Raw genomic sequence first — 15,996 nt, 5'->3', positions numbered from 1 at the left:
TATCATTATGGGTATGAAAAATGGATGTATCGCTTCTGTATTTTATTCATAGTCTTAATTTGCATTGGGTATACCCAATATAACCCAAGAGAGAAGAAAAATAGGATGACCAACAGTATGGACATTCTGTCCCAGTTTAGATTAAGCGAAGCACAGAAGTCTCCATCTGACCAATAATACATTAAACAAATGAAATGAAGTTCATTCTAACTTATCAGGCCCAAAAATGTATAAAAATTTTCTAATCCAACATTTCTTCTGAAATCAAGGGTATTGAAAGAGAGCTCATCCCCTTTGGTGCAGTTTATTCCAGGAAGGTGTTACACTAGATGGGAAAGTTCTTTGAAGATCTGAAGGCATTCAAACGTGGTTAGTTTTACTCAAACTCATTCCAGTGTTATTTGATGGTGTCTATAAACATTTAGACATATGATGTTTCTGTAGCAACATAACATCAACCTCAGCCTCAACCCAAACATTATGGTTTTCATTTTCTTTAAGGAGAACATGTAGCTTTTGTAGAAAGTGCTTTAGGCCTGTATTTAGTTGATCTTGATTTTGTAGGCCATCCCTGTCAGGACATACTTGTCTTGAGAATATGTGAGGAGTGTGTGTGTGTGTGTGTGTGTGTGTGTGTGTGTGTGTGTGTGTCTGTTTGCTGCTGTTCACAAAGTGAGGAGAGAGGTTGTGGAGCTGTGATGACTCAGCAGAATGGAATCTGGAAACTGAAGTGTGTGTCCATGCAGGGCTTTCCCAATACCTGAAACCTGTGATGTCATCAATGTTTTTGGAAAGAATGATGTTGAACTGTGTCAGATGGGTGACTCAGTTTAAATGCACACACACCATCAAGCCTACTGACTCTGATTCAGATTATAACAGCTCTGGATTATTTAAGATTATTTCAGATTAAACCCTCCTCTGAACCCAATGTGTGTTAATGAATTGAAAATCAAGCAGTATTCTACCACACACACACACACACACACACACACACACACACACACACACACACACACAAACACACAGGCAAACATTTATTAATTTAAAACCTCTCTTTAGTTTTCTTTATAATAATGTTACTGTTTTATCATTTTATCATTGTCTACTTTAACATTTTGTCCTTAATAATAATTGTATGAATTTTTGGGTTGTTTTTTTCACTGGACTTATTTACTAAATAGTTCTGAGTGAACACATTTAGAATAAAAATCAGATCTGTAAATTATTTGTTCAACAGAGTAACAATAAAATGTGATGTATGTCTGTGTGTTAATGCATTTTACTTCTTGAGGATAGATTTTTATGTCTATAACTTGTGTATTTTTTCCCAAAACCATTTTACAAATACTTTCCTTCACTGTCTAAACAAAGCCTTGTATCTTCAGGTTTGTACCTTTCAGTTTCTGATATAATTTAAAAGAAAATGTTGGTCATTTAAAAACATGAGCTAAAATAAAGTGTCAATAATGTTCTGTAATAAAATCTCTTTACATTAATATATACTGACTGCTAAGAAGGGTTTGGCCTGATGATTTAGATATGTGCAGTTTTTAGGGTAAGATTTTTTTTATTACATTATGATTGGAGCTGTTTAAATCCTTACAATAATCTGTATATGGGCTGATGCATGTATGTGTGTGTGTGTGTGCGTGAGTGTGTGTGTGTGTTTAGGCTGCTGTAATCACTGACGTTTGTTGTTTTATCTGAGTATCTGAGAGTGATATATAACAAAGCTGCCTGTAGCAATAACAGATTATGGAAAAACAATAATCTGAGTTATGAAATATCAAAAAGTCGTACTGTATTCAGCATCATTACAAACAATAGCATCTGTTCACAAGGGAACTTTTATCTGCAATTTTGGAGATATAAGAAACAAAATGTAGATACAACATCTTTCCAAATATACATGGACACTTGTCCATTCAAACTCCAGTCACCACTTCCTCTGTAATCAAGGGTATTATGAATTACTCTGTCCCTCTTTACTGCAGTAACATCCCCTACTTTTCTCAGAAGGCTTTACACTAAACTGCTGTGAGGATGTGATGGCATTGAGCCACAAGAGCATTAGTGAGGTCACATACTGATGCTGGATGATTAGTTCTGAATCACAAAACCCACTGTTCATTCCAGATAAAGTAAATAAATGAATTATCCATCATGAAAATGAAGGCAGTTCTTCTGTTCCACATATTGGCAAGTATTTCTATGGTAATTATGCGTAATGGTATGGTAATTAAGTGTGAGAACAACTGAACTTCTTAGTCATCAGGGGCTAAATATTAAAGTAGCTGTATTTACTGAGTAGTAGGGGTGTCTAGGTATTTTTTGGACATTGTATGGAAACATGCCTGTGTGACAAAAATTTTAACACCTCATAAAAACTGTAGTGGTGTTAATATCTGGGATACTGTTTCTTCCTTTTAGTGCCAGGCACATTCACACGCGCACTCTCTCTCTCTCTCTCTCTCTCTCTCTCTCTCTCTCTCTCTGTGCAGATTTCCTTCCTAAAGGCTGTGATAATGTGGTTCTACGTATTTGTTCTCATCAGCATTTTAGTGAACTTTGTTCAGGGTAAAGAGGACGCTATATTTGCAAACATTGCAGTCAGAGTCAAAGTCACAGTCAGGGTTAAAACTCTCTTCAGAAAAAAACCTGTCTCACTTTCATATCTCTCCCCTAAATCAACAAAATCCATAGTGATTTTCCTTTCTCTTCTCCTGCTCTCTCCCATGTTATCTGTGTCTTTCTGTTGTTCAGTAGCAGAAAGTAAGTGTAATAATTCACACTTAACATCACACAAAATATAAATATATATTTAAATATTTATGTATCATATTAATGTATTATCATATGTTATCATATAATGTGTTAATATCATATTGTGTGTTCAGTTATTTTTGATGATCTTTAGTTGTTATTTATATGAACAACTGTTTAGGTACCCATCTGTTTAATGATATTCCACTGTTCTTCACAGATGATTTTCTTCAGCTTTGCTTTGCTGGGGGGATTTACCCTCTGTCCAAAAAAAACAACAACACATGACATACAACACATGATACACAATAAGTAAATAGTGTCTGATGTTAGTACACTGAAAAGTGTGTCAAGCCGTGCTGAGCCGTGCGGAGCCGAGTCTAGTCAAGCCGATGCTATACAGTAGAAAAGCACCATAAGTGTACAGTAACAAAAAGAAATCTATAGTGCACATTTATTCTTCCAAAGACATTACTGGCAAACAGAACAGTCAAACACGAGGGTCTAGGCAGAGCTTTCAGTTTATTAAGAGATTATTTGAAAATCACATCTAGTGCATTTTAACCAGTCACATTCAGCCTGTTGGCTGGTAACCACTTCCTTATTTTCCAGTGAAATTGCTGATGGTATGTCCTGCTTGTAAAAGCCCCCAAGAATGAATAAACAAGCTTTTAATCCCCAGAGAACAGCTCAAGGCCACACGTACCCTTAAAAATGTCAGTCCGATATGTATGATGATTTCAAACTGGGAGAGAGAGATGATACAGGGGTTGTGTAACTGCAGAGATATGCAGCAGATTATTATTATTGGTAAGGTTAAAGGTCAGCAGCCCAGGTGAGGACGCACCAGACTGCATGTAAGATTATAAACGTCACCTTATCTTACAGCTTCATTCCAGGGTTTACTGCAGAAATAATAAATGTTATCAGTGGTTGGAGAGGAGGAAAAAGATCTACACAGCTTCTGCTGCCTGAATATCATTCATTCACTCACAGCCTGTTTGTGTGTGTGAAAGAGACAGTGTGTCTACTGAAAGTATATTCCCACCAATTACAGTGATATGGCAAATATGAATCATGATGACTTTTGGAGTTAAGCCAAAATTGTTGTTGCATAAAAATATTGGAGGTACAAAAAATATACAATTAAAAAATATTTTATTTTAATATTTTATCTTATATAGAAGTTTCACAGCTGCCAGCTCTGATTTTTAACAACTGACAGAAACTAGGCTATTACTTTTCTCACATTCAGTGTCAAATGTTGGACTTCCAGAAGACCTATATATATTAGAGTAAATCTGTTTAACCGGCTGAACCTGGTGCCTGCAATCGGGCTATCTGACTTCACAGCACTGATGTGTTAACTTACAAACATGATCCATGCATGAGAACACTCAGCAGGACCTCATTTATTCAGCAATGAATAAACAAGCTTCAAAAAATTACACAGCATCATAAAGGTTATCATTATATCTTAACGGATATAAATATTCTGTAAAAAATTTTGATGGCAATTTGATATTTATATATGAATATGAAAAAATAAATACATGCAAAATAGACTTAAGAGTTAAGTGGAAAAGAGTTAACTAGAAAAATTACACTAAAACCGAAGCGAATAAACTGAGGGACAACGTAAAAAGTATTTAACACTGTGAATAACCCACAGTCCTTTTCACCAATTAACAAAACAAAGAGATGTATAACACTTCATTCATTCATACAGCATAATTCCTTCTGTTATTCCTTTGTTTAGGGATGTGTCCCAAAAATGTCAGGAACATTTCTGGGTTTGTGGGATGACCAGTTTTTTCTCGTATTCTGTCCCAGAGCAGACTAAATATACTGAGCCTGTTGCTATAGCGATCAATCACTAGTACAAAACCTATTACCATGGCAACATGACAGAAAAGGGCAGCTAGGAAAGTGCTAATTTACACACACACACACACACAGACACATGCGCTCACAACACACACGCGCGCGCACATACACACATATACGGACACTTCTGTTGAATCTGGCATATTATATTTCAGGTCATTTTGTTAAACATGTTAGAATGATAAAATTAGGGATGCGGAGCCTTGACAGTAATGTTTTCTTGAATGAATAAAAATACAAATAGCCTTTTATTGTTTATTACACCTAGCAAAACAACTGAAAAACAAATGGAGGGAAACGTGTCAATTTCTTTGACAGAACAAACTGAGTGAAATAAAGCCAAACATAACCTGCACAAAACCTATACAAAAGGAAACACGATGACAGTGGACTAAAGGAAAGCGATCATGGAGTGTAGTTATAAGGGTGAAAGTGATACTCAGTGATGAATTACAGATCTGCATTGGCCAAGGAAATGATGCTTGAATTTTGCCTGGTGTCTTTCTATTAAAACATATAAAGATGACTTCCTGAATAAAACAGTCAAAATTCCCCACTCATCATACATTTTTGTTGAGTAGATAAATGACCGACCAGGGGTCCCACAGTCAGTGCACAGATGTACTACGATATTTTGACACTTTTCTCAGTTCTTGAATTGGTTTGGTTGTTTTTCAAGTTGATAATTTTCCTCTGAAAGTGGTGATTCCATAATATTTGCTGGTAGATGTTCTTACACAACTTCCCAACCACATTGTTGGTGCTGTAATGTAGGCTAGTGACAAGTATATAATTATGTTATCATATGTACCCCTGAGTCATGGGTAATAAACAGTGTAAATAGAGATATTAGGGATTCAATAAATACAGGATAATAGGCATTTCATGAAATACATACTTCTGTGTCCTTGCCATTCCTGCACTGCTGGTAGTTACAACTCTGAATTACAATTATTTAAGACAAGGAGGGTCAAACCCTTCTCATTAAAGGGTTTAGCAGTACTTAGTTGTGATTTTGCTCTTGCTGATGTAATTCCGCTCAGGAAGTGATAAATATAGCAATAAATCCAGTTGATGTTGTATTAAAATTTTAATTAAAAAAAGGAAAGCAAAGATTACAACGTTCATCCTCAACTGGAACTGGGCATGACAGTTTTAAATATGTTCTGAAATGAAGAGGATTGATTTAGGGCTACATCTGTCCAGATATCCATTCAGATTGAAGGTGCACTATAGATCATTCAGCTGAATTAGAAGTTTAATTATTATTATTATTTTGGAATTTACGTTTTATTCCTTATCACTTCTATTCCATCCCAAAACAGAAAATTCCTATTGGAATATATTAATTTACTTTACTATATATTTAAAGAATACTACAGAAATATAAAGAAAATAAAGTGAGTGTGCCTTGCGCCCGATGATTCCAGGTAGGCTCTGGACCCCCCGCGACCCTAAATTGGATAAGCGGTTACAGATAATGGATGGATGGATAAAGTGAGTGCTTCTGTGTATCTTCATAAAGTCACTGAGCTAAATGCTGTTTATTTACAGTGCCCCGAACAATAAAATCTTCTCAGTGCTCAATCACTTTTTAGTGTTACCCTAAATTTATTCCAGTTCTTTTCAGCTGTGAAATAGAAAAAACACCATCTTTCTAAATTAGCAGGAAGTACCCAATCACAATAATCATTATTTAAAAGGTCTGTCACTCTTCCAGATTTTGATTTGCTGTGAAGAATGTACAGATACTTTAGATGCAGTATCTTCTAGGTTAAAGAGGAGAGGGCTCATTTCACATGCACAGTTCAAATGCCAGCATCCGGGATGGTATGAAGAGGCATTAGTGCACATGCCATGGGCGACTTGCACATATATTAAGACACTATTAATGCAGAATAATATAAACTGGTATTGGAGCAACCTACTCTAGACAAAATCTTTGTCAGGAAAAACCTTGTTTATTTCAGGAAGACAAGGCCACTACACATTCTGCATGGATTACAACAGCATGGTTCATTAGTAAATGAGTCTGGGAGTTAATCTAATCCAGAACTGTCACACTGAAAACAACTGGTGCATCATAAAGCAAAAAAAATCAAACAAAACAAATACTTGAACAGACACCCGAACTGTAAAAGTTACAGTGACTTGTCTTTTCAGTTCCCAAACAATTAAGAGTGTTGTTAAAAGAAGAGGTGATGCAATGCAGTTTCTCAAGTTTAGTGGTGGAGTGGCACAGTGGTGCAACATATAGTGTCGCTGTCGCACAGCTCCAGTGTCCTGGGGTTGTGAGTTTGAGCCCTGCTATGTGTGAGTCTGTGTGAGGAATTTGGTGTGTTATCCCCGTGTCTGAGTGGGTTTCCTCCGGGTTCTCTGGTTTCCTCCTACGGCCAAAATCACACATTGGTAGGTGGATTGGTGGCTCAAAACTGTCCACAGGTGTGAATGTGTGAGTGAATGGGTAAGTGTATGTTGCTCTGCAAAGGACGGGTGCCCGGTGATTCTGGGTTGGCTCCGGACCATTCACGAAATGGAAAAATTTTGAAAAATTTTGTCCAGCATTTGTCCTATCAGTTCTAAGTATATATATATATTTTTTTAACTAGGTGGTCTTTACACATACGGTAGATGAATTTGCAATCATACACCTTCAAAATCATTACACTCTAATGTTTACTGCAATGTGTGACTTTATTTAGATCACCATGCCACTGCCATAGCTGCCCCTGTCCTTTGTAAAAACATTAAAACCTTGTATTGTGATTGAATCATCATCATTGTCAAAGGTAGAGTCTAGGTGTGCTCTGAGATGGCTAAAAAAATACAGTTTATAAGCTGTCAATATTTTGTGGACTTTATTTATGAACAGCTCAGCCCTTTCTTTGTAAGTTTTTTGAGGGTGACATTTGATAGATTTACCCCTCATTAATTCTTCACATTATCACTGTGTATGTGCTCTAATTCTGGTGCATATGGCCCCTTATTTTCATCTTATTTTTACTTACATTTTTTTTGACAGAGGATGCATTACCAGTCTGTGATACTCAATATATGCAATTTCTCAATTCCCTTTCGCAGTTCTTGTTGCTGGACTCTCGTTGTTGTTTCTTCTTCTGACATGCAGCTTCTGTACATAAATATGCCTGTGCTGAGACTGAACTGAGGATTTCCTTATATCAAAAAATCACGTACTCTCACACGATACAAAGCATTTAAACAGTAAGTTAAAAATGATGGCCAACTAAATGACCTCCACAACAGGTGTTAATTCCATTTTACATATGTGACAAATGTTTAACTTGATTTCAATTTGAACAGAGCTTAATAATGCCGACAAATTGATATGAACACTTTCTAATAATCTGCAATATCTGTATTAACCCCTTAGTATCTAATTATGCCCAAGTTAAATATTGTTGTAACATGTACCTGTGAACTGGTCACTGTGTGTGTGTCAACATGGCTGAATGGGAACTATGCTTTTCATTGTGGGTGGTTTCTTATGTCTCCATTTTAGGATTTGAGAGTGTAATCCACAGAGGTTTATCCAGGAAATATGAGCAGTGGAGCAGCTGAGACAGTCACAGGCTGGTAAGGCCATATGAGGATAAGCACACACACACACACACAGTTCTAGTCTGAACTTTGGTCACTAATTTTGCAAAGCATGGAAAACAGCCTCTTCTTCTCACTCACTCTCTCTTTCGCTCTCTCCTCTCTCTCTCTCTTTCTCTCTCACACACACACAAACACAAACACACACACACACACACACACACACACAAAGTACAGGCTTAAAACTGCTTGCTGGAAGCTGTCGGTGAAAGGCAGGGTAAATCCTTAATATTCTCCAGAAGCTCAGCCTGAACAGCACTATATGACGCAGGCTCCGCACAATAGCAAATACAGCACATTCTACTCCCAACCCACTCAGCTTTCTCTGGATACAGTCCAGTAACCCTGGCTGCTCTTGTGGTTTTCACAAGCTTCAGCACAACATCTTCCCATGCGACATGCGTGATGTTACATAATGTTATAAAAATGATTTAGACGTCTGAAATATTGACTTACATTTGGTGTAGTGCAATGTGCTGAATATTAATCACTTGTAGTGTTTGTACACGCCTAGCAAAAAAAATATTCTACATTGCAAAATTCTTCTTGAAAAAGGGCATCTAAAATGTACAACAGGCACACTTTTATGTCAAGAATCATTTAAACACGTTAAATTCTGTTTCATTCTAAATGTGAGAGACATTATAAAGCAAGGAAAATCCTGCAAGCGTAATTCTTTTGAGTTTAATTGCTCACTCACTGCTCATAAAAATATTCAAACCTTTCTAAGCAGTGATCATTTATCAGATTCAGGTTTCATCAAAACTGACTGTCTTATTCTAAAGAAGGCAACACACATTTAAAGATATGTGATTGTAATTTGGTAAAATGGATAATTATGTAGCTATGTATTACATATGAATTATTATATAGAATAAATGTACAACCTAATGACAACATTAACTATAGACCAAACCTTAACGGTTAAGGCCTTTAGGCTAAACACTACCAGCATGAGACTGTCCTCTCTAAAAGCAGGCTAAATGCAGATGTAGATTATGCGGAGCTGGTGATTACAAAGGGAACTATTAAGGATTTTGCTAGTGCCAAGGTACTGTTAATGTGACTAAAATTAATTAATAGGTTCAAACCACCATCATTATTATAAGACTATGACTCAGAATTTTGATGCAGAATCTGCAATTATGGTCAACTATTGACACAGAATGTTTTTGTGGTGTAGGTGGTCAGTAGTTTGAGTGGTTGTTCTACTCTTGTAGATACACAGACTCACACATACACACACACACACGAAGATAACACGCTTTTCAGCACTGTTTATCACAACCATAGCTGAATTCTCTTTATTTTGTTTTAGAGTGTTAAACACACAGAGAAAACAATGAAAACGGTGACATGAGGATTATTTCTTATAAATAACATCATAACAGTACAGCTGGATGGAATGTTACATAATCCATTCAGGTTCACCTTTTCCTGTTTTGTAGAAATATGCTCAATATCAATAAATAAAGTTCTCTTTGTAGAATTTGTTTTTACATCTAAGAACATTACTACGGAATGAAGAGGAAGAAATACAAACAAAAGTTGTTTAGTGTCCAAACAATGACAAAGATCCTTGAAGGTTCATCAAAAATATTGTCCATGCGATAGATTCATTTAGAACTCTCTTATTCCCTTCTTGACCTCAGTAAGTTCCTTCCCTTATATATTCATTTCTCTTGGTCTTGTTAGAATTGTAAAGCACCTTAATGACTAGTTTCTGTATATTAAGCATCATAATGGCTTATATAATTATTTTTGTGCTACTATCATCAAAAATGTGAAAATGTCTTTGACAGATGCAACAAACCCACATGCCATCGAAGCACTACGCATGTGAGAATTGAACTATTTGATGGTCAGTTCTCTTGAATTGTCTCTTATAGAATTCAAAAACCTACTCAGCTCTCAACTCTTTTAGAGTGAGAAAGCGAAGAAATGAAAACACAGCTGGAGGAAACAGCCCAGATATTGAGCCTGTTTCCAGCCCCCCATCAGATAGAGAGTGGAAAACTACTGGAAGAGAGGGACCACACTCGTTCAATGAGATATATCCCAAAACAAACAAAGGTGTGAGAAGTCCAGATCCATCAGCTCCGGAGGACCACTGAGGGATGAGGTTTCACCTTTGATCCTTGACCTTGTGGCCCCTCCACCTTGATTTTCATGGATGAACCAAACATGGCCTTCATCCCTGTCACCATTGTCAAGGCATCCATAGTAAGCCTGGCATGGCGGTTGGAGTAGTAACACAAACTCCCGTGTGTGTTTAATCGTTGCTGTGCTCCTCGAGCTGGGACAGAATGCTGATGAGGTTCTGAAGGCCAAAGATGTAGCCGCTGTCTCCGCCTTCATGAACGACGGCGTCTTCTCCATAATCACGGCAGGTCGTGTGAGCAAAATCGATCATTCTCACATCCACCAGCGGCGAGCCTGACCCTGAAACATCTCGAACCTGTGAGCGCCCCCCACCATACGCTCCTTCCTCCTCATCATCTTCATCCTCGTCATCCTCCTCCTCATCCTCCTCCTCCCCTCCACGAGAGGGCCGGGGCCTGGCAGGGCCTGGAGGCGGTGCCCCATCATAGATAACAAGAAGAGAAGAAGAGAAGAATCGGTAGCTCTCACATGCCTCCAGAACCGCGCGCATCTCTTTGAGCCTCTGGAGAACCGGAGAAAGGAGGTCTCTGCGTAGAACACGTCCATCACTAAAAAACTGACAGAGAGCTTCTTTAAAACCGGCCAGACTCAGCTTCCGTCCGTGGTACTTATTCATGAAAATAAGCTGTCCTGTTACACTGTGGTACACCTGTAGACACAGAGAAAAGTGTTTAACAATGTTGCTAATCAGTAGGTTTACAATTAGTCTTAAATAAGTATTTATTGTGATAAATATTATTCCAATTGAAACCAATATTCCAAATATCGATACATACTTTGCATGGCTATATATCAGTTTTTATAATTCTTGTCGAAATTGTCTTAACTGTGGAGTAAATCTTTGTCTGAAAACTAAGAATGTGTATACTACATTACCTGCATCCCACAGAGACGGACTCCTATTGAGGAAGAAGTGCTCTGCTGGCATTTGCGGATTTGATTGGCTTTCTTCTCTTCAGAGGCATCATCCCCATGCTGTCGAGTTCCCATCTTCAGGTCCAAAACACAAGGAACCCGATACCGCCATGTGAGATTCTCCAACAGAATGAATTCTAAAAGGATAAATGGGTCAAGGAAACAACACTTCCAGATAAACTAACTACATCTCAATTTGTCAATAGTAACAACTGAATACGCTGTGACTAAGAATAAGGTCTGCCCTTTCTGATATTTTGCCTATATGTGCAAATGTTTGCATGCATGTATTTATATGTGTCTGATTGTTTTTCTGTGTGTTTGTGTGTGCACAGTGTACAAAGAAAAGACTGCTGGTTATAGGATATTTTCATATGGTTAAGTGCATTTTCATGCTGTCAGGACATGATTTTAAACAAACAAACAAAAAACACTTCACTTTAATCATATATATATATATGATAGATATGTTTGTGTGTGACTGCAGTATGTTCTCAGTTATAAAGGATACTGTGCTGGTTTCTGTGTTTGGAGTTCTCCTTCATCCTCTGGAGATGCTGCTGGTGGCACTGTAGGCTCCAGGGGTTGTGTTTAATCTGAGGCACCATGTTCCCTTTTTCCAGGCTGTAGTACAACACCTCTGCCTTATCCTCACGATTACTGCAGAGCCAGTGAAAGAAAGAGTTAGTGTATGAGATTAAGAGCCTACACTATTTAATCATCTTTGCAATACACTTCCATCCAGGAACGTGCCTGTCAGTATGCAATTAAGTCAGTTTATTGGAATGTGAAAGCAGAGCTTCTGCGTGTGAATAAATGTAGCTCACCTTTTACTCTTGTCCTCTTTGCGGCTTTGTCTGCTTCTATCATCAAGAAGGGCAGATGGCTTCTTCTTACCCCACTTCAGGAGCTTGTTTTTGGGTTCTCCATCAGCTAACAACTCCTTATTCTCGATATCAGTCGGGTCACTGTGTAGAGGATACGCGATCAAACACAGGTTCCCCTCCTCGTCTTCCTCAAAACTCACTGATACCACCCCTACAGAGAGGAAGAGAGAAAGAGAGGAAGCGAGGGTAAGTACAGTTAGGTAATAGAAATTAAACAAAATTTGATAAATAATATCCTACCTATTCATACATTAATACTCCTTTAGAAAAATCACAAATGCACATAAAGGTGTAAATTTGCATATATATCCATGCAAAAGATTTAAAAACATAAAAAAGATAAATGGACAAAAACACAGGATGCTTTATTATGAACATAAGAGTAATTTTATTTGTCTTTAACAGAACATAAAATTTACTCATGCATATCATACATTGATGGGAAAACAGAAAGATGTACAGAGAAAACCTGGTTATTTTCCAGTAAAACAAAATTACAATACAAGTTGGTTTTAACAGTTCATACACTGGATGGCAAAGCAGTACATGAAAGAGAAGACTGCATCCAGTCATGTGGCCTTTGGTTGTCTCACACTCATCACTTGGCTCTTTTGGATAATTTACAATGTGTGCCTCATGGCAGGCCAATATGGATATAGCTTTAACCCCACAGCCTTATGGGAGAAGAACTGAAGGCTTTCAATGTCTATAAAAGCCATTATTAGCACCACAGGAAAAGAGTATTTCTATTACATGAAATGACCATAAACACATCCACTTCCTGTTTATTATTTTTACACATTATAAACACGTAACACTTGAGACAAACAGTGTTCCAACCAAGTGCACTGGCCATAGACTAAAGTATTAACCCCAAGCTAATGAACCAGTCACAAGCTAACATGCTAGTCAAGATACAGAAATACAGCTTGTTGTGATGTGATACAATGTGAAATGAGTCAATACAATTTGACACAATACAACATGTTGTGTTACTACATCCCAATATGTGCTGTATAAGAGTGGGAGGATAAAGTGTCTGGTAAACTAGGACCCTGAGGCTCATGTTCTCTGCGGTCTGGGTGGTGATGTCACTAGCTCTGATGTCACGGCTCTGCACCAGCGAACATGTAGCCTACACTCAGCTGCTGAGTCAGAAAATAAAAGGTATATAAAAGGAGTGTAGAACTGTGAGTATCGGTTTTGACCCTATCTTCACGAAAGCCTTGTATGTGAGATCTTTATTTCTGAGGACCCTAGTTGACATTTTCAGCGGTGGATGTGTGATTGAGACATATAGCCAGGCTGTGTACTGCATTCTTTCCTGCTGGTCGAGTTTGTTCTGGCTGGTGTCTTTTTTTAGGCCCACCATACACTGCCAGAGTCAAAGATACAACGACACACATTGCGACTGAGTCAAAGACACCGCTGACACCTTCCCTTCGTCACACGCACACTGGGAATGATGCCAGTATGTGTGTGAGAGAGGACATGAAATATATTAATGATTACTGGAATGGAAACTACCAATATGAAACACTGTGTCAAAACACAGGGGCCCAGACATATTAAATCATATTTCATGAATCCTGTAACATGAATCTTGTTTGTGAAATGTTTTGTGTGTGTGTGTGTGTGTGTGAGAGAGAGAGAGAGAGACAGAGAGAGAGAGAGAGAGTGTGAGATGAAATGAAACAAAGCAGGTCAAACAATATCTGAAGCCTTCCTACTACATACAATAGTCATCAGAATGTATCTTCATGAGAATTTGTATTCAATGTATAAATCCATTAGCATGTAACACATACACACATAGAAAGAGAGAAAGAGAGTGAGTGAGAGAGAGAGAGAGAGAGAGAGAGAGAGAGAGAGAGATGTAATAGGAAATCAAAAAGAGACAGAATATACCATATAGTTACAAACTGACATGTCTGAAAGATTGGAAGCCCTTCACATCCCAGGAGTATTACATTCTAAAGCGTATTACTCAGTACTTATAAGAAATACAAGACAATCCTACTGTGATAATCCCATTTTACAGAAGAGTGTAATAGTCCTGGCCATTTAAAGAATATATTGATGCTTCAGTTGTAAGGGAAGGTATGGTTGGTGCTTTTACCTTTGTACTGTGGTGTGAATTTGCGGATCTCCGGTGGAAGGCTTTTGTAGAACTGGTGTTCACGGGGGATTAAAGGCTTGCAAATGGTTTGTTCCCCAAAACGTAACACACAAGAATGGCCTCCGACCTGATGGACAAACGGTTCCAGCATCACACCTCCCTTCATCTCCTCTTTCCCTGGGTACCTAGACCCCTCCATCAGCGCTTCTAAAGCCGGGCTCATCCTCCAAGGACATCCGTCTCTCCTCAGCTACTGCTTTCTCTTCCTCTCCTTCTCTTGGTCTCTCCTTTTTCTCCCAAGGCTGTGCTGTCTTCTTGCTGCTGTTCAAGCATAAAGGGCAAAAGCAAGCAGTAAAAAGGGAAAGAAAATAATATATTCCTTTAACTCCTCTCTTCTCCTCATTAAAGGAGTAAGGAAATGGTAGTCCAGCAGGCTGTGTTTCTTGTTGAGCGGCAGGACAATTTTACACTGCGCACTGCCTGCTCTGTTTGTGTGGTTGGCTCTGCTCTGACTGTGCAGTCTGTTCTAGGGAGAGAGGAGAAATATCATAACAACTCCCAAAGCTCCTCCCCATTCTCACAGCTCAGCCAATCAGTGCGGTCCAGCTGTTGTCGGGTGGTAAAAAAGGGAGAAGGGAACTGAACAAACAAAGGGCACGAAGGGGAGGAGGGAGAAAGGGAAAAACAAAGACAAGGAAGGAAAGGGAAAGTGCAGAGATGCTTCTATTTCATTTCTGAATTCCTTATTAGACTGACCGTGTGTGTGTGTGTGAGGGTGTGTGTGTGTGTGTGAGGGTGTGAGAGAGAGAGACGTCCATTAAAGCTAACCATCTTCCGTTTCTCCAGAAAATACTAAAGATTTCCAGTAAGGGGAAGTTAGGGGCCAGTGGGGATTGTGGTTATTACAAGCATGATTAAACATTCACACACACACACATTTAAATACACTCAATATGAATACCCCAACTAGCCCTGATAAACAATTCGAGCAGAACAGAATGCGATTTCAGTTCTAGCAACAATTTTAGCAACAGCAGACTTTTTTTTTGTTGTATAGGGCCACCACATACATTTTATATACACTTTAACTGATAATATATTTTTGATATATAAATATATAAATATATATATATATATATATAAATATGAATAGAATATATGATATCATAATCATTAACAAAGAAAGAGAAATATGTAAATAATCTTTGCACTCTTTGTAGCCTTAGTGTCACTGCCATATATGTGTTTGTGTGTTCTTGCCAGTGTGAATTTCCTCTTTCAATGACGTTCACGAAAGAAATATGAATTTTAGCGGTGTATAATCTTTAGCATACAATGCATAACATGTAATGTAATTAATTTTTCTTTTTATATAAATTAATTTCCCATTACATACCTCCATTTTTCCAAAACTTGGGACAAAAGAATAATGGGCTAATGTGTCTAAAATTGCATATGGAAGTCAGAATGAGGGTCAGTGTGCAGATGTGTGTGGTGAATATGGCAGTGAAAGAGTCAGTGTGTGTTTGATTACTGGGTCAATGTGCTTGTTTGAATATTAGAAAGAGGGGTACTGTGTGTTCGTGTTATGTCATGCTAGTACAAATTGGCAGGTTTACACACCATGCGTCCAGACAATGC

General features: G+C 38.0%; 1 protein-coding gene across 1 annotated transcript; it reads right to left on the bottom strand.

Moving 5' to 3' along the window:
• Positions 1-9,558: 9,558 nt before the first annotated feature.
• On the bottom strand, positions 9,559-15,211 carry ip6k2b (inositol hexakisphosphate kinase 2b). Its single transcript, XM_066665945.1, has 5 exons — positions 14,356-15,211; positions 12,177-12,387; positions 11,861-12,009; positions 11,311-11,486; positions 9,559-11,083 (listed from the first exon to the last, which is right to left on the bottom strand). The coding sequence occupies exons 1-5, from the start codon at positions 14,576-14,578 to the stop codon at positions 10,544-10,546; spliced, it is 1,299 nt and encodes a 432-aa protein (XP_066522042.1). The 5' UTR covers positions 14,579-15,211; the 3' UTR covers positions 9,559-10,543.
• Between the last annotated feature and the right edge of the window lie 785 nt (positions 15,212-15,996).

This window comes from Hoplias malabaricus, chromosome 3 (assembly GCF_029633855.1).
Source record: "Hoplias malabaricus isolate fHopMal1 chromosome 3, fHopMal1.hap1, whole genome shotgun sequence".
NCBI lineage: Eukaryota > Metazoa > Chordata > Actinopteri > Characiformes > Erythrinidae > Hoplias > Hoplias malabaricus.
The sequence above is the reverse complement of the archived record's forward strand: the minus strand, read 5'-3'. Positions and strand labels throughout refer to the sequence as shown.

Excerpts from the sequence above, each read along its gene's own strand:
- ip6k2b (XM_066665945.1), bottom strand. The coding sequence starts at position 14,578 with ATGAGCCCGGCTTTAGAAGCGCTGATGGAGGGGTCTAGGTACCCAGGG. Across the intron at positions 12,388-14,355 it reads ATTCACACCACAGTACAAAG|GGGTGGTATCAGTGAGTTTT; the intron begins GTAAAAGCACCA and ends TCCTCTCTGTAG. Across the intron at positions 11,487-11,860 it reads CAAACACAGAAACCAGCACA|AATTCATTCTGTTGGAGAAT; the intron begins GTATCCTTTATA and ends TTATCCTTTTAG.